General features: G+C 47.5%; 1 protein-coding gene across 1 annotated transcript in view; it reads left to right on the forward strand.

The window, feature by feature from the left end:
- Nucleotides 1-778: 778 nt before the first annotated feature.
- Nucleotides 779-17,539, forward strand: part of LOC144101591 (uncharacterized) — a 271,204-nt gene continuing 254,443 nt past the window's right edge. The window contains exon 1 of the mRNA XM_077634737.1: nucleotides 779-2,102. Within this exon, the coding sequence (XP_077490863.1) occupies nucleotides 1,712-2,102 (391 nt within the window). The 5' untranslated portion in view covers nucleotides 779-1,711. The remainder of the gene's footprint in view (nucleotides 2,103-17,539) is intronic.

Here is a 17,539-nt window from a genome sequence, read left to right on the forward strand (position 1 = left end):
CACCTAATCACAGTGCCGACTTACTGTGCCTCAAGGTTAACCAAATATTGATGTTTGAGCTGTAAAATTCTTCATTAATTAATGCTCAACCATGCAAGCAATGTGTTATGCCACTTAGCACTCCAGCGTCGATTCGCCGCAGTGTTCAGTCTCAATATCTCGAATTACAGCCCGCGGAAGGGGAGCACACTAAGAGGTCAGTGCTGGCGTGCGCACGTTCCCCTATCGTCGTGTGGACATTGAATTAGCGCTACTTTTTCTGGGGCTACCTCCGTACTCGCCATTTCCAACGGTGTGATCGAGCGAGAACTGCCAGCACTACTCCAACCAACTTCTCGTTTCCTTCCCCCATCCTGCGGCTTCCCCTTCCACTGCATCGTTCTCAGCACCACCGTGCCACGGCCGTCCCCGTAACACCGACCCGAAACCACCGTTGAATAAACACGCACGCACGTACGGTTTCCCGCCACCGAGAGAGCGCGCGCGCGCGCCTTCTTTTCGCGCGTTTCTGTATCCTTCCCCACCTCCCGGGCGCGCGCGCACGCTTCGTGAGGAGGAGGAGGACAATACGTGGCAGGGAAAAAGAGTAAGGATATACAGCTAGCAAGGAGGTGCGCTCTTCCTCCTCTCTAGTGCTTTTGGGGGAAAAAAAAATGAGAAGCTCCGCCTCCGAGCAATCTCATTCGCCGGCAACCACATCCGGTTTGGTACCGCCCCTGAAGAACGCCACGCCCCCTGGTGGGCAGCAGCCGAAGGAGGAACTTAGCAGACGGCGCTCGTTCTAGCGCCCGGTCGTTGGTCTACGGGCCGTTTTTTCCCGAAGCAGACGGGCGGCTGCGAGTCGACTGCGAAAACTTGTGCAACGTGTTCGTGAGCAATCGAAGCATCGCTGAAGTGGGGTGTACCCGTTGTTGCTCGTGTTCGCGATTTGTGCGACTCACAAAAAGTTCGACGCAGTGTGATCGCTTGCCAGTGTTGTCTTCGGCGTCGCTGCTGTTGCCTACCGCTACCGGACAAGGTTGGCGCTGCTTCGTTGGGCGACCGCCGACCGTCGTCTGCTTCCCGGAGGTCGCCTTACGCCTTATCTGCTCAGGGCCGCTTTCTCCAGACAAGTTCGCCGCCCCTAATGCTTCCTGAGGTCACTCTATGCTTTGCCAGTTGACCGAGGTAAAGAATTCTGCTTCGAAACTGCCAGTTCTCGCGGAGTTTACTACTCTATGGCAGCCCGTGGAGATTAGCCTCGTCCTTTGACTTAAGAACCATTCAGTACGATGCTTGTGGTTTCCACCGATTGAAGTTTCAGGAAAACAGGTCTTGCTTGTCGGTCTAGTTCACACCTGCTGGAGGTGTGCCGGCTATGCTGAGTGTTTGGTTTCGTTTTACCAAAATGTGGAACAAGCGCGTCCGCGCTGAGAAGTGTTGTGCTTGAAACTGCACAGAAGACAACCCCTCTACATTACCTCGTGAATCATCGGTGCCAAAGTGAACAGGAAACGGTTCAGGCCGAGCCGTTGCCAAACCGTTTAATCCGATACGCGTCCGGTGTGTAGCGCTTAAAAACCTGCTGACACCATTCATTCAGTGCGGCTCAGACACTGCCCATCAATCATGACGCGACGACGGTCGTGACGTCAGACTTCCGGCAAAGGGTTATCATGGTCCCGCGGAGGGCTCGCACCGAGGACTCGTCGCCGGTGCCCGACGGCCGCTGATGCCATCTTCGTCCCTGATGGAAGCGACGCGACTGCTGGACGCCGGATGCCTGGGTCGCCTCGGGCGACCTCTGCCAGGACCGTATTCGCCTTTCGGCACCCCCATGGCCCCGTACAGCATGGCGGCCTACCCTCCGCACCACGTGCCCTACTCCATCGACGGCATACTGCACGGGTCGCACGCGGCGGCCTCGCACCACGGCGGACCCCTGGGTCTTGTGATGGCGTCTAGTCCGGGCCACGCGGCCCTCGTAGGCTCGCGGGCAGCTGTCCTAGGGCACAGGATCGCCGCTGCCGCCGCTCAGCAACACCAGGAGGCGCAGCAGCATCAGCAGCACCAACAACAGCAGCATCAAGCGGCCGCCAGGGCGTCGTCGCATCGCTCGAAAGGTATGTGCGCATGAACTGTATATAGTCAACAGGGGACGCTGCTGGCACGAGGTCTTATAACGGTCACAAGCTGTGATATTCATTGCTCCAGAAGGATGTGGGATCAGGCGCTCAAAAAACGATAACTGTTGGACATCGTGCAGAAACCCGCGAATGCAATTCATCCGGTTAAGCATGGGCTAGGTGGCGTAATTTTGAAGGTGGTTAGGTGGAACATAAGAAATCGCAAAGGAGATAACGACCGCCAAAATAGAATGTTCTGATAAACCAGGAAGACACCATTTGAAGGTTTCAATTTCGGAAATAGGATCTGCATTCGGACATCCTAGCTAAGAATAGACCACTAAAATCCAGGAAATCTTTGCGATGCGTACAGTAACTGAAATATTTAACGAATATGGTTCCCCTACAACATAATGGGCGCCAACAGTATTCGCAGCACCCACTAACAGAGCTACTAAGAACGTCAATACTAAAGAAGGTACTTCTGTTGCACACATGGTGTCGGCATTTTTTTACACGCAGTATGACGCACAGCGTCTGGTTATTTTTCGTAGTGTCTTTTATTGGTGCGTCGATCCGTACTCGCTACCTGTGATTTCAAGCAACATCCACTGCCGCATATATAGAAACAAGCGTCAGCGCTGAGTTGAAGGCACTCCATAGTTTGTTACATGTTAGTTTTTCCATCGTTAATTGTAGGTACTGCCGTCTTGCTTCGCTGCATTTTGATGCCCTCCTTTTTGTTATCGTTGCAAGTACTATAATCTCTGAAACTGATTCTTTTTGATCAAACGATTAAATTCTGCCCGGCCTTTCATAGCGTGATACGAAATAACCATAGTACTTACGAAGCATGTAAACTTAACTAAGGAAATGTTCCCTCAACAAAAGAAGGAGCATTGTTTTCTGGCTGAAACCATCGATTACATGTCGCTACAAAAATATTCCATGTGCATATATATTCAAAAACAGAAGCAATTCATATTGCCCAAAGAGAATCAGATGCTGAAGTAAAGCCTGCCAGAGGTTTAATTGATGTTAACCGTTAGGTTTATTGTGCAAATATCAATCATACGAAATTACAGCAGTGTTACATAGTAGAGGTCCTTCTGACACAGTGAAGCTATCATGTGATTTTGAGGAGAAAAAGAGCCGCCGAATGCATTCTAATAATTAATGCAGGCTCACTATAATAATTATTATACGTTAAGTAGAGAGTTGTAAAACTTTCTTTGAGGTGTTTTGTATCTATACCAGAAGCGCTATATAGCTGTCAAGATGATATGCTTCCTTGCTCAGCAAGGAAGTATCCTTCAGCACAATATGGCTGCTCTAAGTATGTCCGCCATGAAGGCAATCTAATCTGGCATTTTCCTTCACTGGTTTGGGAATGTGCAATGAAAATCGTGTGAATCACGACTTATGCAGGAGAGCGAAGTGATTTTCAGGGTTTTTGGTAAATGTTCTGTGTTGCTCTGTGTCATTTAGCAGTTTTGAATAAATAATATATTCCCGTAGATACGCACCATGGCATTTGCCCTGACATCTGCACTATGCAATGGTAGAACTTGTAATATGTCGTTCCGGAGCTCCTAGTTCTGTGCACCTAATTGGTTCCCCCAGCTTATCTGTTATCTCACACTCTTTCACTAATGTTAAAAGCTTCTTTGACTTGGCCTCAGATGCCATCGCGCCATAAAAAATCATCATCATCATCACTTCTATACCACACGTTCACTTTTTGATTGCCACCTTCAATAAAACTGACGCCACACTGCGGCTGCGCCGCGAACTACTCGAAGTAGGATAGTCGCAAAAAGAAACGGCCTCGTTTACTGTGTGTTCTTGGTACATGTCTTCGCAGAGTTTCGGGGCAAAAATGAATCTCGAAAGCGCTATTACTGCAGAAATAACTGTGCTGTTACGGGCTTTAATAGATGTTCAGTGGAATTTTGTGAACTCATTCTTTCATGCAAGAAGCAGGGAATTCCGAAAGGCCCTGCACTGGAGGAGTTTTCACAGTGTTATTCGGACGATAAGAAACCAGGTGCCAATTGCCGAAATTAGGTTACGCTGGTCTAAGACTGATTTCCATTGGAGGAGCAAGTTGGCCATCGTTGTCGTACTAGGGGGTACTTCGTTAGTTTGCCCGTTCCTTTTATAGCACAAAACAGCTGTCAAAGAATTACACAGATACGTATACAAAATCATGACCTACTCGAAAAATAATTGGCACGCCTGCTTTCGTGGGGAAATTATATTGCTGCCGGCAAGAAACTAGTTTTAGCACCTCCAAGTCTGTATTGAAAAGTTAAAGGGGCGGCTGAATGGGCCGAGTTTATATTTTATGTTCAATCCAACATCTGAATGACTCGGGCACGAATTATTTTGCTTGCGTAGTGCGCAGACCAAAGCAGCAAGTTTTTATATAAAAACCATATAGTCACAGAAATTTGCGAGGACATCGAAGGGCCTAAATAAGCACTGGTCTTTAATGCCAAAGCGCTCAGGACAGACCACTGAAGGTTGGAACAGCTGAGCGTGAACGTGTTTGAAAATTATTCTAAAAAAAAATTCATTGATGACTAATTCAGTCACAGCAACAATTAGCACGGCATAAGTGTCACGTGGATGTGACAGGTGGTCTCGCTGAACTGAGTAATAATAATAATAATTGGTTTTTGGGGAAAGGAAATGGCGCAGTATCTGTCTCATATATCTTTGGACACCTGAACCGCGCCGTAAGGGAAGGGATAAAGGAGGGAGTGAAAGAAGAAAGGAAGAATAGGTGCCGTAGTGGAGGGCTCCGGAATAATTTCGACCGCCTGGGGATCTTTAACGTGCACTGACATCGCACAGCACACGGGCGCCTTAGCGTTTTTCCTCCATAAAAACGCAACCGCCGCGGTCGGGTTCGAACCCGGGAACTCCGGATCAGAACTGAGTTGCTGTAGCGATTTCATTCCACTTATGTTCGCCCTTCATCATGGACTCAAACTCATAATTTTTGCAGTCTCCATGTTGGCCGCTTAGCTATTTGGAGCAATGCATGGACAGACCCCCATAAGAAAGGGACCGTCTCCCAAACCTTTTGCATTCGTTTGCTGGCCTATAGTATACACTACAAACAGAACGGCGTAAAAAGCAACCAAGATGCCCTCTAGGGGACTCCTATACGACAGCACACTCCATTTTACTACCATATCGAGGTATTTGTGTTTAGAGTGTACCATGAAATTGGGGGCAATCTAGAGAGTTTCACACAATCCAGCGTGCGATGCGGTTGGCATTCTTATCTAATGAGAAAGTGAAACTTTGCCCGGCATTCGTTTTGATATTCCTCAGTCAAGCAGGCATTAAAGTCGACTCCTCCAAAACTCACGTACCGGCTCCTTTCCCTCTCCCCCTTCGTGCCCCTTTCCACCTCGACAGTTAGGTTCTCCTGCCTTTTGAATAGACTTCCAACCTGCCGTTCAACTTCTACGAGATGTGAGCGCGTATTTTAAATGGCATTCAATATGCTGTTAGGAGTAAAATGCTGGCGACATTTTTTTTCGTGTTATTTCTTTACTACATTTTGTATTAATAAACTCTCGGCCAACATTTTTTGCATCATTTTCTGCAACCGTTTATACTGCATATCCGACTGTCGTCTTTGTCCGGTCCCGTCGACTCTTCAGTGCCGGATACCGTATCGATCCAACTGGCGCTTTCATATTGTCAAACAGAAAAGAAAGCATGATGTGTCCACTGCCAAAACAGTTCCGTATTTTAAGCTCACAAGGCTGAATGATCTTCTTCGCGCTGATTTTACAACGCACACACGTAGAAGAATCACGATGCACTCACTTAAATCTCTTGAAAATGGGAAGTGATTTTGCCACATACAGTTTAGAATGGTTAGCAAGTACTCCAAGCCATTTTATTTCGTATCCATTTCTACGTACCAGCACCCGCTACAGAAACAAATATAGCTCTACATTTTGAATAATCGGTTTAACCGTTGCACTTTCCGCAAAAAAGAAATAGAAATCTCAAGACAACAGGCAATTATTAATTCCTCACAATGCTGAAGTTCAGGGTGCATGCGGCAGCGCTTTACTGCTTCAATAACAGCAACAGTAATAACCATAATATTAAAAAATAATAATCAATAGCCACGTTACTAGTGCCCTCTGCAAGATAAAAACCTCATTGATTCTTCCGAGCCGCCGCGGTTGCTGAGTGGTTACGGCGCTCGGCTGCTGGCCCGAGAGACGCGGGTTCGATCCCGGCCCCGGCGGTCGAATTTCGATGGAGGCGAAATTCTACAGAGGCCCGTGTACTAGCTGTGCGATGTCAGTGCACGTGAAAGAACCCCAGGTGGTCGAAATTCCCGGAGCCCTTCACTACGGCGTCTCTCATAGCCCGAGTCGCTTTGGGACGTTAAACCCTCATAAACCAAACCATAAACCATCATTGATTCTTCCGTGCACCGGTCCCGCCCTTGCTTCACTCCAGGCCGACCTGTGCCAACGGATTTCCTAACCTCGTGTCCCCATGATTCCGGCCAATGCACCTTAAATATGCGCACACGCCGAATAGCTTCATAGATAAGATGTCGGAAATAATACGTGGATATAATTTACATTGTACTTCCAGCACTGTACATGATATCTACGCCCGGCTGCGATCTGTAATGTTAATTACACATCGCGTACATATTTGTACGCGGGCTCCTCATTTACGGGGCTGTACTGCAATCGCTGTGACTCCAACATTAACCGTGTAGCAGATAATTACAGCTGTGAGGTCGGACACAATGGTTGAAATAGTGGAAAGTAAGCATCGGCTCTCGCAGTATTGGCGCCGTAGAGCAGACTCTCGCACAGTTAGGTGCCGCATTCCCATTTGGTCATTTTATAAGTACACTTCTTCTTAACAGGAGGCACGCCACGGCTATAAAAGCAGCAACAAAAGTTTATCATTATTATATGCTGTACAGACGACGAGTCGGTGTCAGGTGGCAGAATCAGGAATAACTCCAATGAACGAAGAGCTGCGACACAGGCCTGTCAACATCTTTGTTATAAAAACTTTTTCTCGTTTCATTCTGAATTCATAACTACTCAGTGTATAAAGGATCAAGGGGCATTGTCTTTGCTTTCTTTCAGCCCTGAAGGGAAATGGAATTGCAGTTGTGTCAATATGTAGTCGTTGATATTAGGACTAGCATATGTGGTCACAAGTGCAGTGTGTAGTTTGTATGATGATTACCGCATCGATCACAACTTTGCCAAGACCTTGTTTCGACAGCAAGCTCCTGCATATTTCACGCTTAGTGATGTAAGGGCCTCTGGAGAACAGAAAGTAAGGCGCAACAAGCTTCCTTTGCCGCCAGCAAAGAGGTAACAAATACGTATGTGACGTCCCGAGGTGGAAGTTGAAAGTACGACTTTCAAACAAACGGTGAAATATCGTAAGATTTAGGCCTTCTTCCGGAACCAATACTTGGCTTGCAAAATTTTCGCGAGCGTATAGATGCCAAAACGGGCCTGTGAGACGTCCAACAGGGCAGTCGCCTGTGAAACATCAGAATGCACCTGCCATACCAGACCTCTCCGCCGCTAATGCCAATGACATTTCGCTCATTAATTCGCTTGGAATTCGTGGCATTCTAAGCAGGATAAACATCCTATGAACACTATATAGAGATTCGGAGACAAGGTGGCGGTTAATACCGTACAAGCAACCTAACGTAGTGGTATCTGTTGATTTCGTTCGCAGAGATCTCGGAGGCACCATCGGGATATCACTTCGAAGTCTTGAATTCAACCGTGGACAGGAGCTGCATGCTAAGGCACCAACGTTAGGAACATTATAGTCATGCCTGCGCTGATAGGCTCGATTTCAGACAGTATATGAAGCACCAGGCTGAAGGTTCACTTCTCAGCTACGCATGCTCTGTATTATTACACTTGATAACTGGAGGCCAACATTTTTATAGCGAAAGTATTTCCAGATTTGCTCTGCAGTTAGTGACGTCATCGTTAAAGTGCATTGTAATCGAGAACCCCGCGTTAACCCATTTGAAATTGAGACTGTAAAACAAATTTGTTGCCTGATACCGGCGTTCCCCTGCCTGTGCCAGCGTAGGCCTCGATATCCGGTTATGTCTGCGCCATAAAAACCGTTGCACGGCCCATGGGAAGTAGACGCTGTCGGAAATGTGGTATCTGCAGTCTTGTGCGGCCCTTTTCGAGCATGGTCCTCTACCACAATGTCCATGCTGTGCTCTGCAAAGCGAGCAGACCCGAACCTGCGCTCTTTGCGATGTTCTGTGATTTATGTGGATGCATTGTCATTCACCACAAGACTAATGCCCTGGGCTTGGAAGCAGGCAGAGCCGAAAAAGTGCCTTCTGAGGCCTTCTGCAATGTATCTTTAAGTCATGAACCTCCACCACAACTTTCATTCCTTGGAGTCAGAGGCAGGCACAATAAAAAAAAAAGTGTTATCTGCAGTCTTGTGTGGCAATTTGGGTGCACGGTCCCCCCCCCCCCCCCCCCCCCCCCTCCTCCACTTCCCACACAAGGTATATATATGCTGTGAGCTTATAAGAAGACGAAATCTAAAATATCTTATTTGTGGCCTTTTGAGATCTACAAATGTATGGCACTCCCCGACAATCTCCATGCTGTGGGCAGCGAAGACAGTGCTGTCGCGAACGTGTTATCTCAGGTCTTTGTATGATCTATAGGTGCTACGGCGGCCGACATAAATTACGTGCTTTTGACTGGGAAACAGGCGCTTTCGAGAGTGTACAATGGGTAATCGTGAGACACTAGTTCACGATTAAAAGAGATATGGCTCTCTCGTAAATGTTAGAGGCGTCTACTGCACTAGACTCTTCACCCCATGGCTCTTCAGCTTTCCAGCCAGCGGCACATTGCAAACCTCGGCAGCAGGTTGTTGAGTATTCGGGCAGTTCGTTCCGATATATTCCACTTTACAGAATAACCTCAATAAATGAACCCGTGCGCAAATCTTTGTATCGTTCGCTATATCTTAAAAGGCACAAACCACTAAAACAAGTATGGAGGTTGGTGCTCTGAGGACTAACCTTGTTGCTGGAGCCATTAGTGTGTCAAACAGCAGCCATTACTCACTCCCATTAGAGATGGAGATCAATATCAGCAGCAATTAGTCTGTCCAAAGACCCCCAAAACTGTTTTACTAATATATAAATTACAGTGTATATTCTCGTCATGCGCATAGGCCGTTTCAGCGAAGCACGCCAGCTACACAACCGCAGTATTCGCCTCTTTTGAGCGCCCACCATGAAGATGAAGAAAGGAAGTGTTCAGAATACGTAAAAAAAAAAATACTGCGCTCCTTATCCAGCCTACGGTGATAATACTAGAGGAAAGACGGGTGTAGTTGCATTTCTGGTTTTACAGGGACAGCTAGGAGGAATGTCGCTGCGAGCCCGTTTATAGTGGTTATGCAGTCAGCGGCCTACTTATACTGCGATTCAACCCGACCTAACAGGCTTGTTTTTGCGCCTCTACTGAAAACCGTCGTCGAAATGAATGTTGAGAGCAACCGTTGAACATTAAGTGACCTTTTTCGGAGCAATCTGCGTACCCGCGAGAAAGTTTTCGGTGCGTGTTCTGCCGACGCGGACCACCATCTAGGATACCAACTCAGTACACAAAACTATAGAGTGCGAACGCAAAAGCGCGCAGCAGAGGCGCAAGGGAGAGCACAGTTACAAAGGCATCGATCCCGGTTCTCCGGCACCGCCGGCGGAGAAGGAGGGGGTGCCAGAATGGGGAGAGGGAACGTTATAAAATGCCGGAGGTTATGCAGTGTGCATACACACATGCATCCTCGCGCAAACGTGCCCCATTATAATGTTTTGCCGCGCTTGCGCATGCATTCATCGGAGGGTCCGCGCACGATCCGGGAGTCCTTATATGGTTGTTGGTGCTGTTGCTCCTGCTGGCGTGGTGTTTGTGCGTCCGCCGCTGGCGGTTGTTTACTCAGCGTCAAAGCGTGTCCACTCCGTGACGCCGAACTCCTCGCCTGCGCTTCCCCCTCACCCTCTCGTTTCCGGCTGCCCTTCTTTTTTTACTTAGGCGCTTGCATGTGTTTATAGAAAAGAGCGCTGCTCACCTTTTTCAACGCAGGCAGCCCTGGACTGTCGCGGAGGAGGGAATCGTGTGTCATTGTCGACTGCGCAGTGCACGACATCGGGAAGGAATGTGTGTCGCTGCTTTACGTCACTCGGCTACTGATCCGGAGTTCCCGGGTTCGAACCCGACCGCGGCGGCTGCGTTTTTATGGAGGAAAAACGCTAAGGCGCCCGTGTGCTGTGCGATGTCAGTGCACGTTAAAGATCCCCAGGTGGTCGAAACTATTCCGGAGCCCTCCACCTCTCTCTTCCCTCTTACACTCCCTCCTTTATCCCTTCCCTTACGGCGCGGTTCAGGTGTCCAACGATACATGAGACAGATACTGCGCCATTTCCTTTCCCCAAAAACCATTTATTATTATTATTTACGTCGCCGATTTGTGTGATCCGCGAAGATAGCTGGAACAGAACAGATAAGCGGCTTTTGATTGCGCAGCTGGCGTATAAGCAGATATGGGGGGGGGGGGGGGGGGATCAAGGAGGCAAAAGTCCGGGCAAAGTGCTGAATTTAAATTCGAAATGAAATCCAGGGTTCGACGGAAACCCGTCTGGTTGGGTATGTTCATGGCGGAAAATCTTCAAGCGCCGACCAATCGTTAAAAAGATTGGTCGGCGCTTGAAGATTTTCCGCCATAAATTTAAATGCAAGGTTCAGAAAATGGGGTCCGTTGCATTTTCAAAGGAATGGTCAGTACAACGCCGCCAACTGTCATGTGGCACAGACGAGATCACCAGGACCCTTTTTCTTTCCTGTGGGCGTTACAGATTCGGAGCCTTTAAGTCACTGGACAGGGCGTCCCATAGTTGCTCTCCGATGACCTCACTTCATCAGCTCGCTCCCAGAGTTTGTCATCTTCAGTGCCGTCCATGGAGTTGTAAATGCCGGTTCCAATTGAAATTCCTTGACACCATGTCGACTGACAACAAATGCCACGCGTTCAAAACCCACATGCTGAGGCACGTGGAAGAGATGCCCTCTTCAGATGCCCAGTCGGCGTCATTTGATGGCTTCTCTCGGCGATGCCCAAGGCATAGGAGTGTCGAAACTAAACTTTGAAGGGGCGGTTCACGAACGCGTTATGCGGCTGCATAATGCTCGCCATGCACCCAGGCATTGTATCCAAGTCTGTCCGCTCCGTGCGTTATCAAGGACTAGAAGGGCGTTGCGTCGCAGCAGACCTCCTGGTCGGTTCTGCAACCAAGTCTTTATCCGGTCAAGGGCTAGTATGTCGGATATGTAGCCCTTGTCTTGAACGCAGACTGGCATGGTTTAGGGAAGCTTCTCCTTAGGGATAGCCTTCCTCTTGAACACCAGGTACGGTTGAACTTTCCTATAGCCAGCGGTGATGCAGAGGATCGGGGCCTGTCGCGCGCAGTTTGAAACAGTTGAGGGTGCATTGGTGATGGTCTACGTGGGGTTCGACTGTAACCACGTTTTAGAGTTAAACTGGGCTTTAGAAGTACAAGCGTATTGCCCACAAAGTGCACAGTACTTTATTCGCGGTATGTGTACCAGGTCGGAGGTTTGGCCCTTCATATGTCAGTGCACGTTAAAGATCCCCAGGTGGTCTAAATTATTCCGGAGCCCTCCACTACGGCACCTATTTCTCTCTTTCTTCTTTCACTCTCTCCTTTATCCCTTCTCTTACGGCGCGGTTCAAGTGTCCAACGATATTGGAGAGAGATACTGCGCCATTTCCTTTCCACCAAAAAACCAATTATTATTATTATTATTATTATTATTATTATTATTATTATTATTATTATTATTATTATTATTATTATTATTATTATTATTATTATTATTCCGTACACACAGCGGTGTCTCTAAAACGTGGTCCTCCGGCCTGCTGTCGTTATCGTGAATGACTGGGGAGGGTTGTCTACACGGATACGAATTGCGTTCGTTGGCAGTCCACAAGCTACGCGAATCGACAGAGCCGTAATTGGATATCCACGTCCCTGGTAAAAATTACTCTACGCAATCGCTTTAAAGATATCGGGTTTTCTGAGTTCGCATTAATAATTGCTTAGCATTCAGTTTCACATTGCTTTAAAAGACACATGCAGTGTTCTTCAGCCTTCATGATCAGTTGCGCGGACGCAAATATACCGCCGATTAAAGCGAGGCAAAATACGCATCATCACGGCGTTGCACATCAAGTGCCAGTAGTGAATGCTATTCAAAACACCCATTACCTATGTGATATCTGCAGGGAAGGTTGGCGAAAGCAGCGCTAGAACATCTTTTCGTGATTTAGATGGCTATATGTTGTAGTAAGCAGCGCGAAATGCGCAAAAGTGTAGAAACATCGGTCACTCGTAACACAGCGTGCTCCGTTCAGCTTCTCACGCAGCATTCGTTTAGGCGAACCAGTTAGCTCATATGCGGTCTAAACTTACCAGTGTGATGTTAGGCACAGAGTTTTGGTGACTATAAGGTGATGTATAGGTCCAAACCAAAAGCACACTTAGCCTTTTCTCTATCACCTGCGAAAAAAAAAAGACAAGTGCAGCCGACATCAGCGGCCCTACACCTCCAAGCACATCTGCTTAAGGCATTCCGGTGACCCTTTCGGTGCCCAGAAAAGAAATAAAAGCAAGGAAGGAACTAGGAATTCTCACTCCTGTTTCCGCTAAATTGCGGGGCAGTGTTTGTGCGCTATTCTTCACCGCTTGCTTCCCGCGCAATAGGGTCTTCGAGAAGGACGCGCTGGGGCCATAGCGTCCGTCGATTCCAGGAACCGTCCCAGGAGACAATCTCAGGCCAGCATGAAGCACGCGTCAACTGGTCAGGCACATATACAGGCCCCTCTCCTCTGGCCACTTTGCAAAGGATTACCTTGTCCCCTCTCCGATAAAGCTAAACCTCCGCTAAGGGCTCACCGCAAGTTGCGCATACGTATCGCTGCATAGGACGCATGTGCATCCTTTGTCAAAAGCATACAGCCCAAGGTGTTTGCCCCTGGATTTTGCTGTTTGGCTCGTTTTGCATCGCCATCATTGCCGATATCTTAAACGAGAGAGAGTTACCAATGTCACAGCTCCTCAGAACACATAGGCGTTTTAGGAAGCCTCACTGCAAGGCTTAGATGTATTGTTGATTGCTAAAGGCTGTACCGCGTGTTTCCGGAGCACTTGCATAGCATTCTCAGAACCACCGCGGTGGTTGAGTGGTTATGGCGCTCGGCTGCTGGTCCGAAAGACGCGGGTCGATCCCGGCCGCGGCGGTCGAATTTCGATGGAGGCGAAATTCTAGAGGCCAGTGTGCTGTGCGATGTCAGTGCACGTTAAAAAACCCCAGGTGGTGGAAATTTCCGGAGCCCTTCACTACGGCGTCTCTCTCATAGGCTGAGTCGATTTGGGACGTTAAACCCCCATAAACCAAACAAAACCATAAACCAAACCGAATAGCATTCTCCCTGTAAGGGGAAAAAAATGGCAGGAGCTTTTCGCTTGCGGCCTACGACGACTACTGAGCACCCCTTTAAAAATGGTCTATAGACAGCCTATAGACTTCTTATAGACTGTATTGCCTTCCTGTAAATATTTCTTTTTCTCTAGTCATAGTCTGCAGATCTATAGACAAAGGTACACTAAAAGTGTATGGCCATAAGTCTATAAATTGTCTATAGACTGTCTATAGGATTTGTATTGCCTACAGACTGTTCTCTAGGGTTTGTCTACAGAGCGTCTATAGACTTTAAAGTCATAAGTCTGTGGACAGTCTATAGACTGTCTAAAATGATTTTTGTAAGGGACGTCTAAGTCAGGGTTCCACAACCATCGGGAAAAAAAAATAAGTTGTCAACGAAGCACACAAAAATATTTTTTTTCGGACGGACGATTTTTCCTCCATGCTGTTATCTTATTCGGGACGCAGATGCAGCGGCAAATTCAGGCAAGGAGGCGACAGCCGCGACGTGTCGCCGGCTATGGAGACAAACAATGGAATCGGCTCTCTTCCGTCCGCCACATAATAACATGCACTTTTCGCGCCGACAGGAAAAAATACAAACGCATTGAAGTCGTAGCAAAACAATAAGGGCAGGCGTGACACAAAGGAGCGATGCCCCAACCGCGGTGTTGTTTGGACAGTTGGCGATTCAAGAGAGCCGCCGCATTTTGGCGGGCCCGAGCATGACACCCTTCCATCATGCACGTCGAGCGCTATACGCAGGCCTCCCTCAGCGCGTGGCGCGTGGCACGCGAGTGCATGGCCTATTGTTTTGACGGCGCCGAAAAAAAGAAAGTGCTCCCAAAGTACGTGCTCACACGCTTGCAGGAAGAAGTGTTTGCTTTGATAGAGCCGTGTTGAAGATCGCTGCATAATACATACGAGTCCGCTGGTTAAAAATTGTGCCCGCGTCTGGAGAGTTTTATCAACACTGTGATTTTAGACATAGGAGGCGTTATAATGCACAGACTGAAATTTTTTACGCCCTTCAAAATAACTCTGTGCGTTTCATTCTCACTAATTACAACCGCACTGCAAGCATAACAACAATGAAATCTAGTCTTTCTCTTCCATTGCTTTCACTTCGTTGCAAAGTGTCTCGTGTCGCTTTGTTTCACAAACTGTATCATCACCTCATACAACGCGGTCGCCTTATCCCACAGCCATTTTAGGTATCCCATCGTACTGATTAGCCTCATAATGTCGGTTTTGACTCTAGTAATAACAAATAATTTTCTCCTTCATTCTTGCCGCGTGCCTCACGCGACTGGAATCACCTTCACTCAGATATCGCCGACCTTAATAATTACGAGATGTTCCGCAAAGCCATAGCTAGCATTTTATACTGAGGTGTTATTTAAATTTCCCTCTCTGCTGTATTTATTCTAACTTTATTCTTGTTTTTTCCACTCCCCCTCTGTAATGCATCTGGCCCTGAGGGGTACAATAAATAAATAAATAAATAAATAAATAAATAAATAAATAAATAAATAAATAAATAAATAAATAAATAAATGAAGGTGTGTAAGACCTGTCCCAGAGTTTCCTGGGGCTTACACGTTTATGACGCTTCTTGAACACCCTAATCCCATAAGGGCGTTGAAAAAAACACCCTTGTTGTGTTGGTGAACACCGTCAAAGGCACTTTGCCCTGAGACAAGAGCGTTACACCCTTAAAGCGGTTCTTAAACACCTTCCGAGGAGAGAACATCAACTTGCTCAATCACTGCATTGTGCTGTCATGAACATCTGAGCTAAATAATACTCTCCTACACGCAGCAGAGAACCCACAATCACGCGCGGAAGTTGGCGAGCCCTTCCCGGCGACATTTTAATGCTCGCACCCTCCTCCGTCGCTCGCATCTACGTATACATGATGGGAGATGGCTATTGGTTACATCGTTTCAGACGTCAGCCAGCTAGCATAGCCGCTGCCAATTAGCCGCGTAGCTCCGGCAGGTCAGGAAGCTCTCCCCCGAAGGTGTGGCCAGCGGAGGAGCGCCGGCCTTTCAGCGTGCAAAAAGTGACGAGAGGAGAGGGAAAAGCGCCAAGACGCTGGAATTCAAATTTTGACTACAGATAACCCTGTTTCTACAAATCGCATTAAAAAATTCTTCCTGGACAATATTCGTGAAGCGGCGTGCTTTAACATCCGAGGCATACCGCAACTTTATTAGAGCCCCTTTCAGAGCCCCCTTAAGGCAGCAATATTTTTTAGTGTTGACCATGGCACGAAGAGATGGCTGGTGGGAACATTTCACCGAAGCCTGTGTGACACTTGCTGCACATAGTACTGAAAGGAATAAATTTAAGACTGTGCACACGCTCTGGGAGCATGGTGGTTGCTTTTTTTTTCTCAATTGACAACCTTATGACGAAGGTGAGCAGTGGAGAGGCATGCCTCAAGTGGCAACTTGATGTCAGTAGGTAAAGTATGGGCAACAAATAAAAAAAATTATGCCGATGTTGACTCCACAGCAGCATGCAAAAAACCACTCCACACGGCGCGCTGCTGTTGCGAGCTTTCAGAAGTGGCATCTTAATCATTGCTAACACTGAGTACACTTCCTCGATAATTCCTATTTCATTCCACTCAGATTAGCTCGGCTTTTGGATAGTTTCGTCTGTTCTATCCCCCCAGATTTTCTGATGCCATCTTTGTGTGACTCTCGCCGGCGCCCAACAACGTTTCCTCCCGTGCAGTCTATAGATGTAGTGTGCTGTCGTAACAAACCAGCTGGTATTTGGTCTTCACGCTACACATCCCGAATGTTCACATCATTGCGTTCGTTGGGGAAAATCCTCATAATAAAGTAGAATCCCATGTGTCGCGAGACAGTCCTGCCATGTGACGATGCCCATACAATTATTATTATTATTATATTAGGGATTTTTTACTAATAAAATACCAATGGAAGGAAAAGCTGTTGCTAGGGGCATCATCTCCCATCGAAACCTGAAGCACCTGAGCTGCGACTAGCGCAAGTAAAAATGCAGGGAGAAGACAGGACGAGGCAAAGATAGTAAGATATGAAGAGAGCGATAGTAAGAAAAAATAGGAACCATACAGTTCGGCGCCTGCTAATTCCAAGACTGGCGAGTTGGAAAACTGCAGCTCAGTAGCTCATTTGAAGAGCGTACGTTTAGATTTCGACAGAAAAATGCGCTGTGCCCCGGGAAATTGACTACACATGAACCACAAACGCTGCAAGGAGCACCTACATCGCCGCCACTGTCCTCGCCATATTAATCGTCAGAATCACCATACAGGAGGCCACTCACCCATATCGCATTCAGGGCAGGATGATCAGGGCATACTCCATGTGCATCAGGTCATACTTTTCTCCAACGTAATCATTTTCAAGCATCATCATCACCAGCAGCAACTGCTAAAGTAAAAAACACGTCAAAAAGCTCACTCGTATTGATGTTCAATAACTAATCAGGCCAGTCTAATACATTCACTTGTCGCAGTAGAAAGCTAATTAATGTCTATAGTCGAGAGATTTAGCTGGGACCTTGAAACTCCTGCAATTATTTGCGCTGCACTGGGGTTCGTTCTCTGGTAATCACAATCTCTTTCAGGTCCGGATTAGTGAAGCAATTTTATTCCGATTGGATCCCTTTTCGCACATCTTCACACGTTTAAGCTGCGTCACGTTTCCACTGCTGCCGGTATCACCCATTCGTCGCGATGGATGACAACGTGATACAAGCGTGTGGAAAGAATTGCTTGTATTCTTCGTGCTCGCATTCTGGCATTCTAGTGCAGAGTGAGTTTCCTCAGAGAAATTATTCCGT

The sequence above is a fragment of the Amblyomma americanum genome, chromosome 8 (genome assembly GCF_052857255.1).
Source record: "Amblyomma americanum isolate KBUSLIRL-KWMA chromosome 8, ASM5285725v1, whole genome shotgun sequence".
Classification (NCBI taxonomy): domain Eukaryota; kingdom Metazoa; phylum Arthropoda; class Arachnida; order Ixodida; family Ixodidae; genus Amblyomma; species Amblyomma americanum.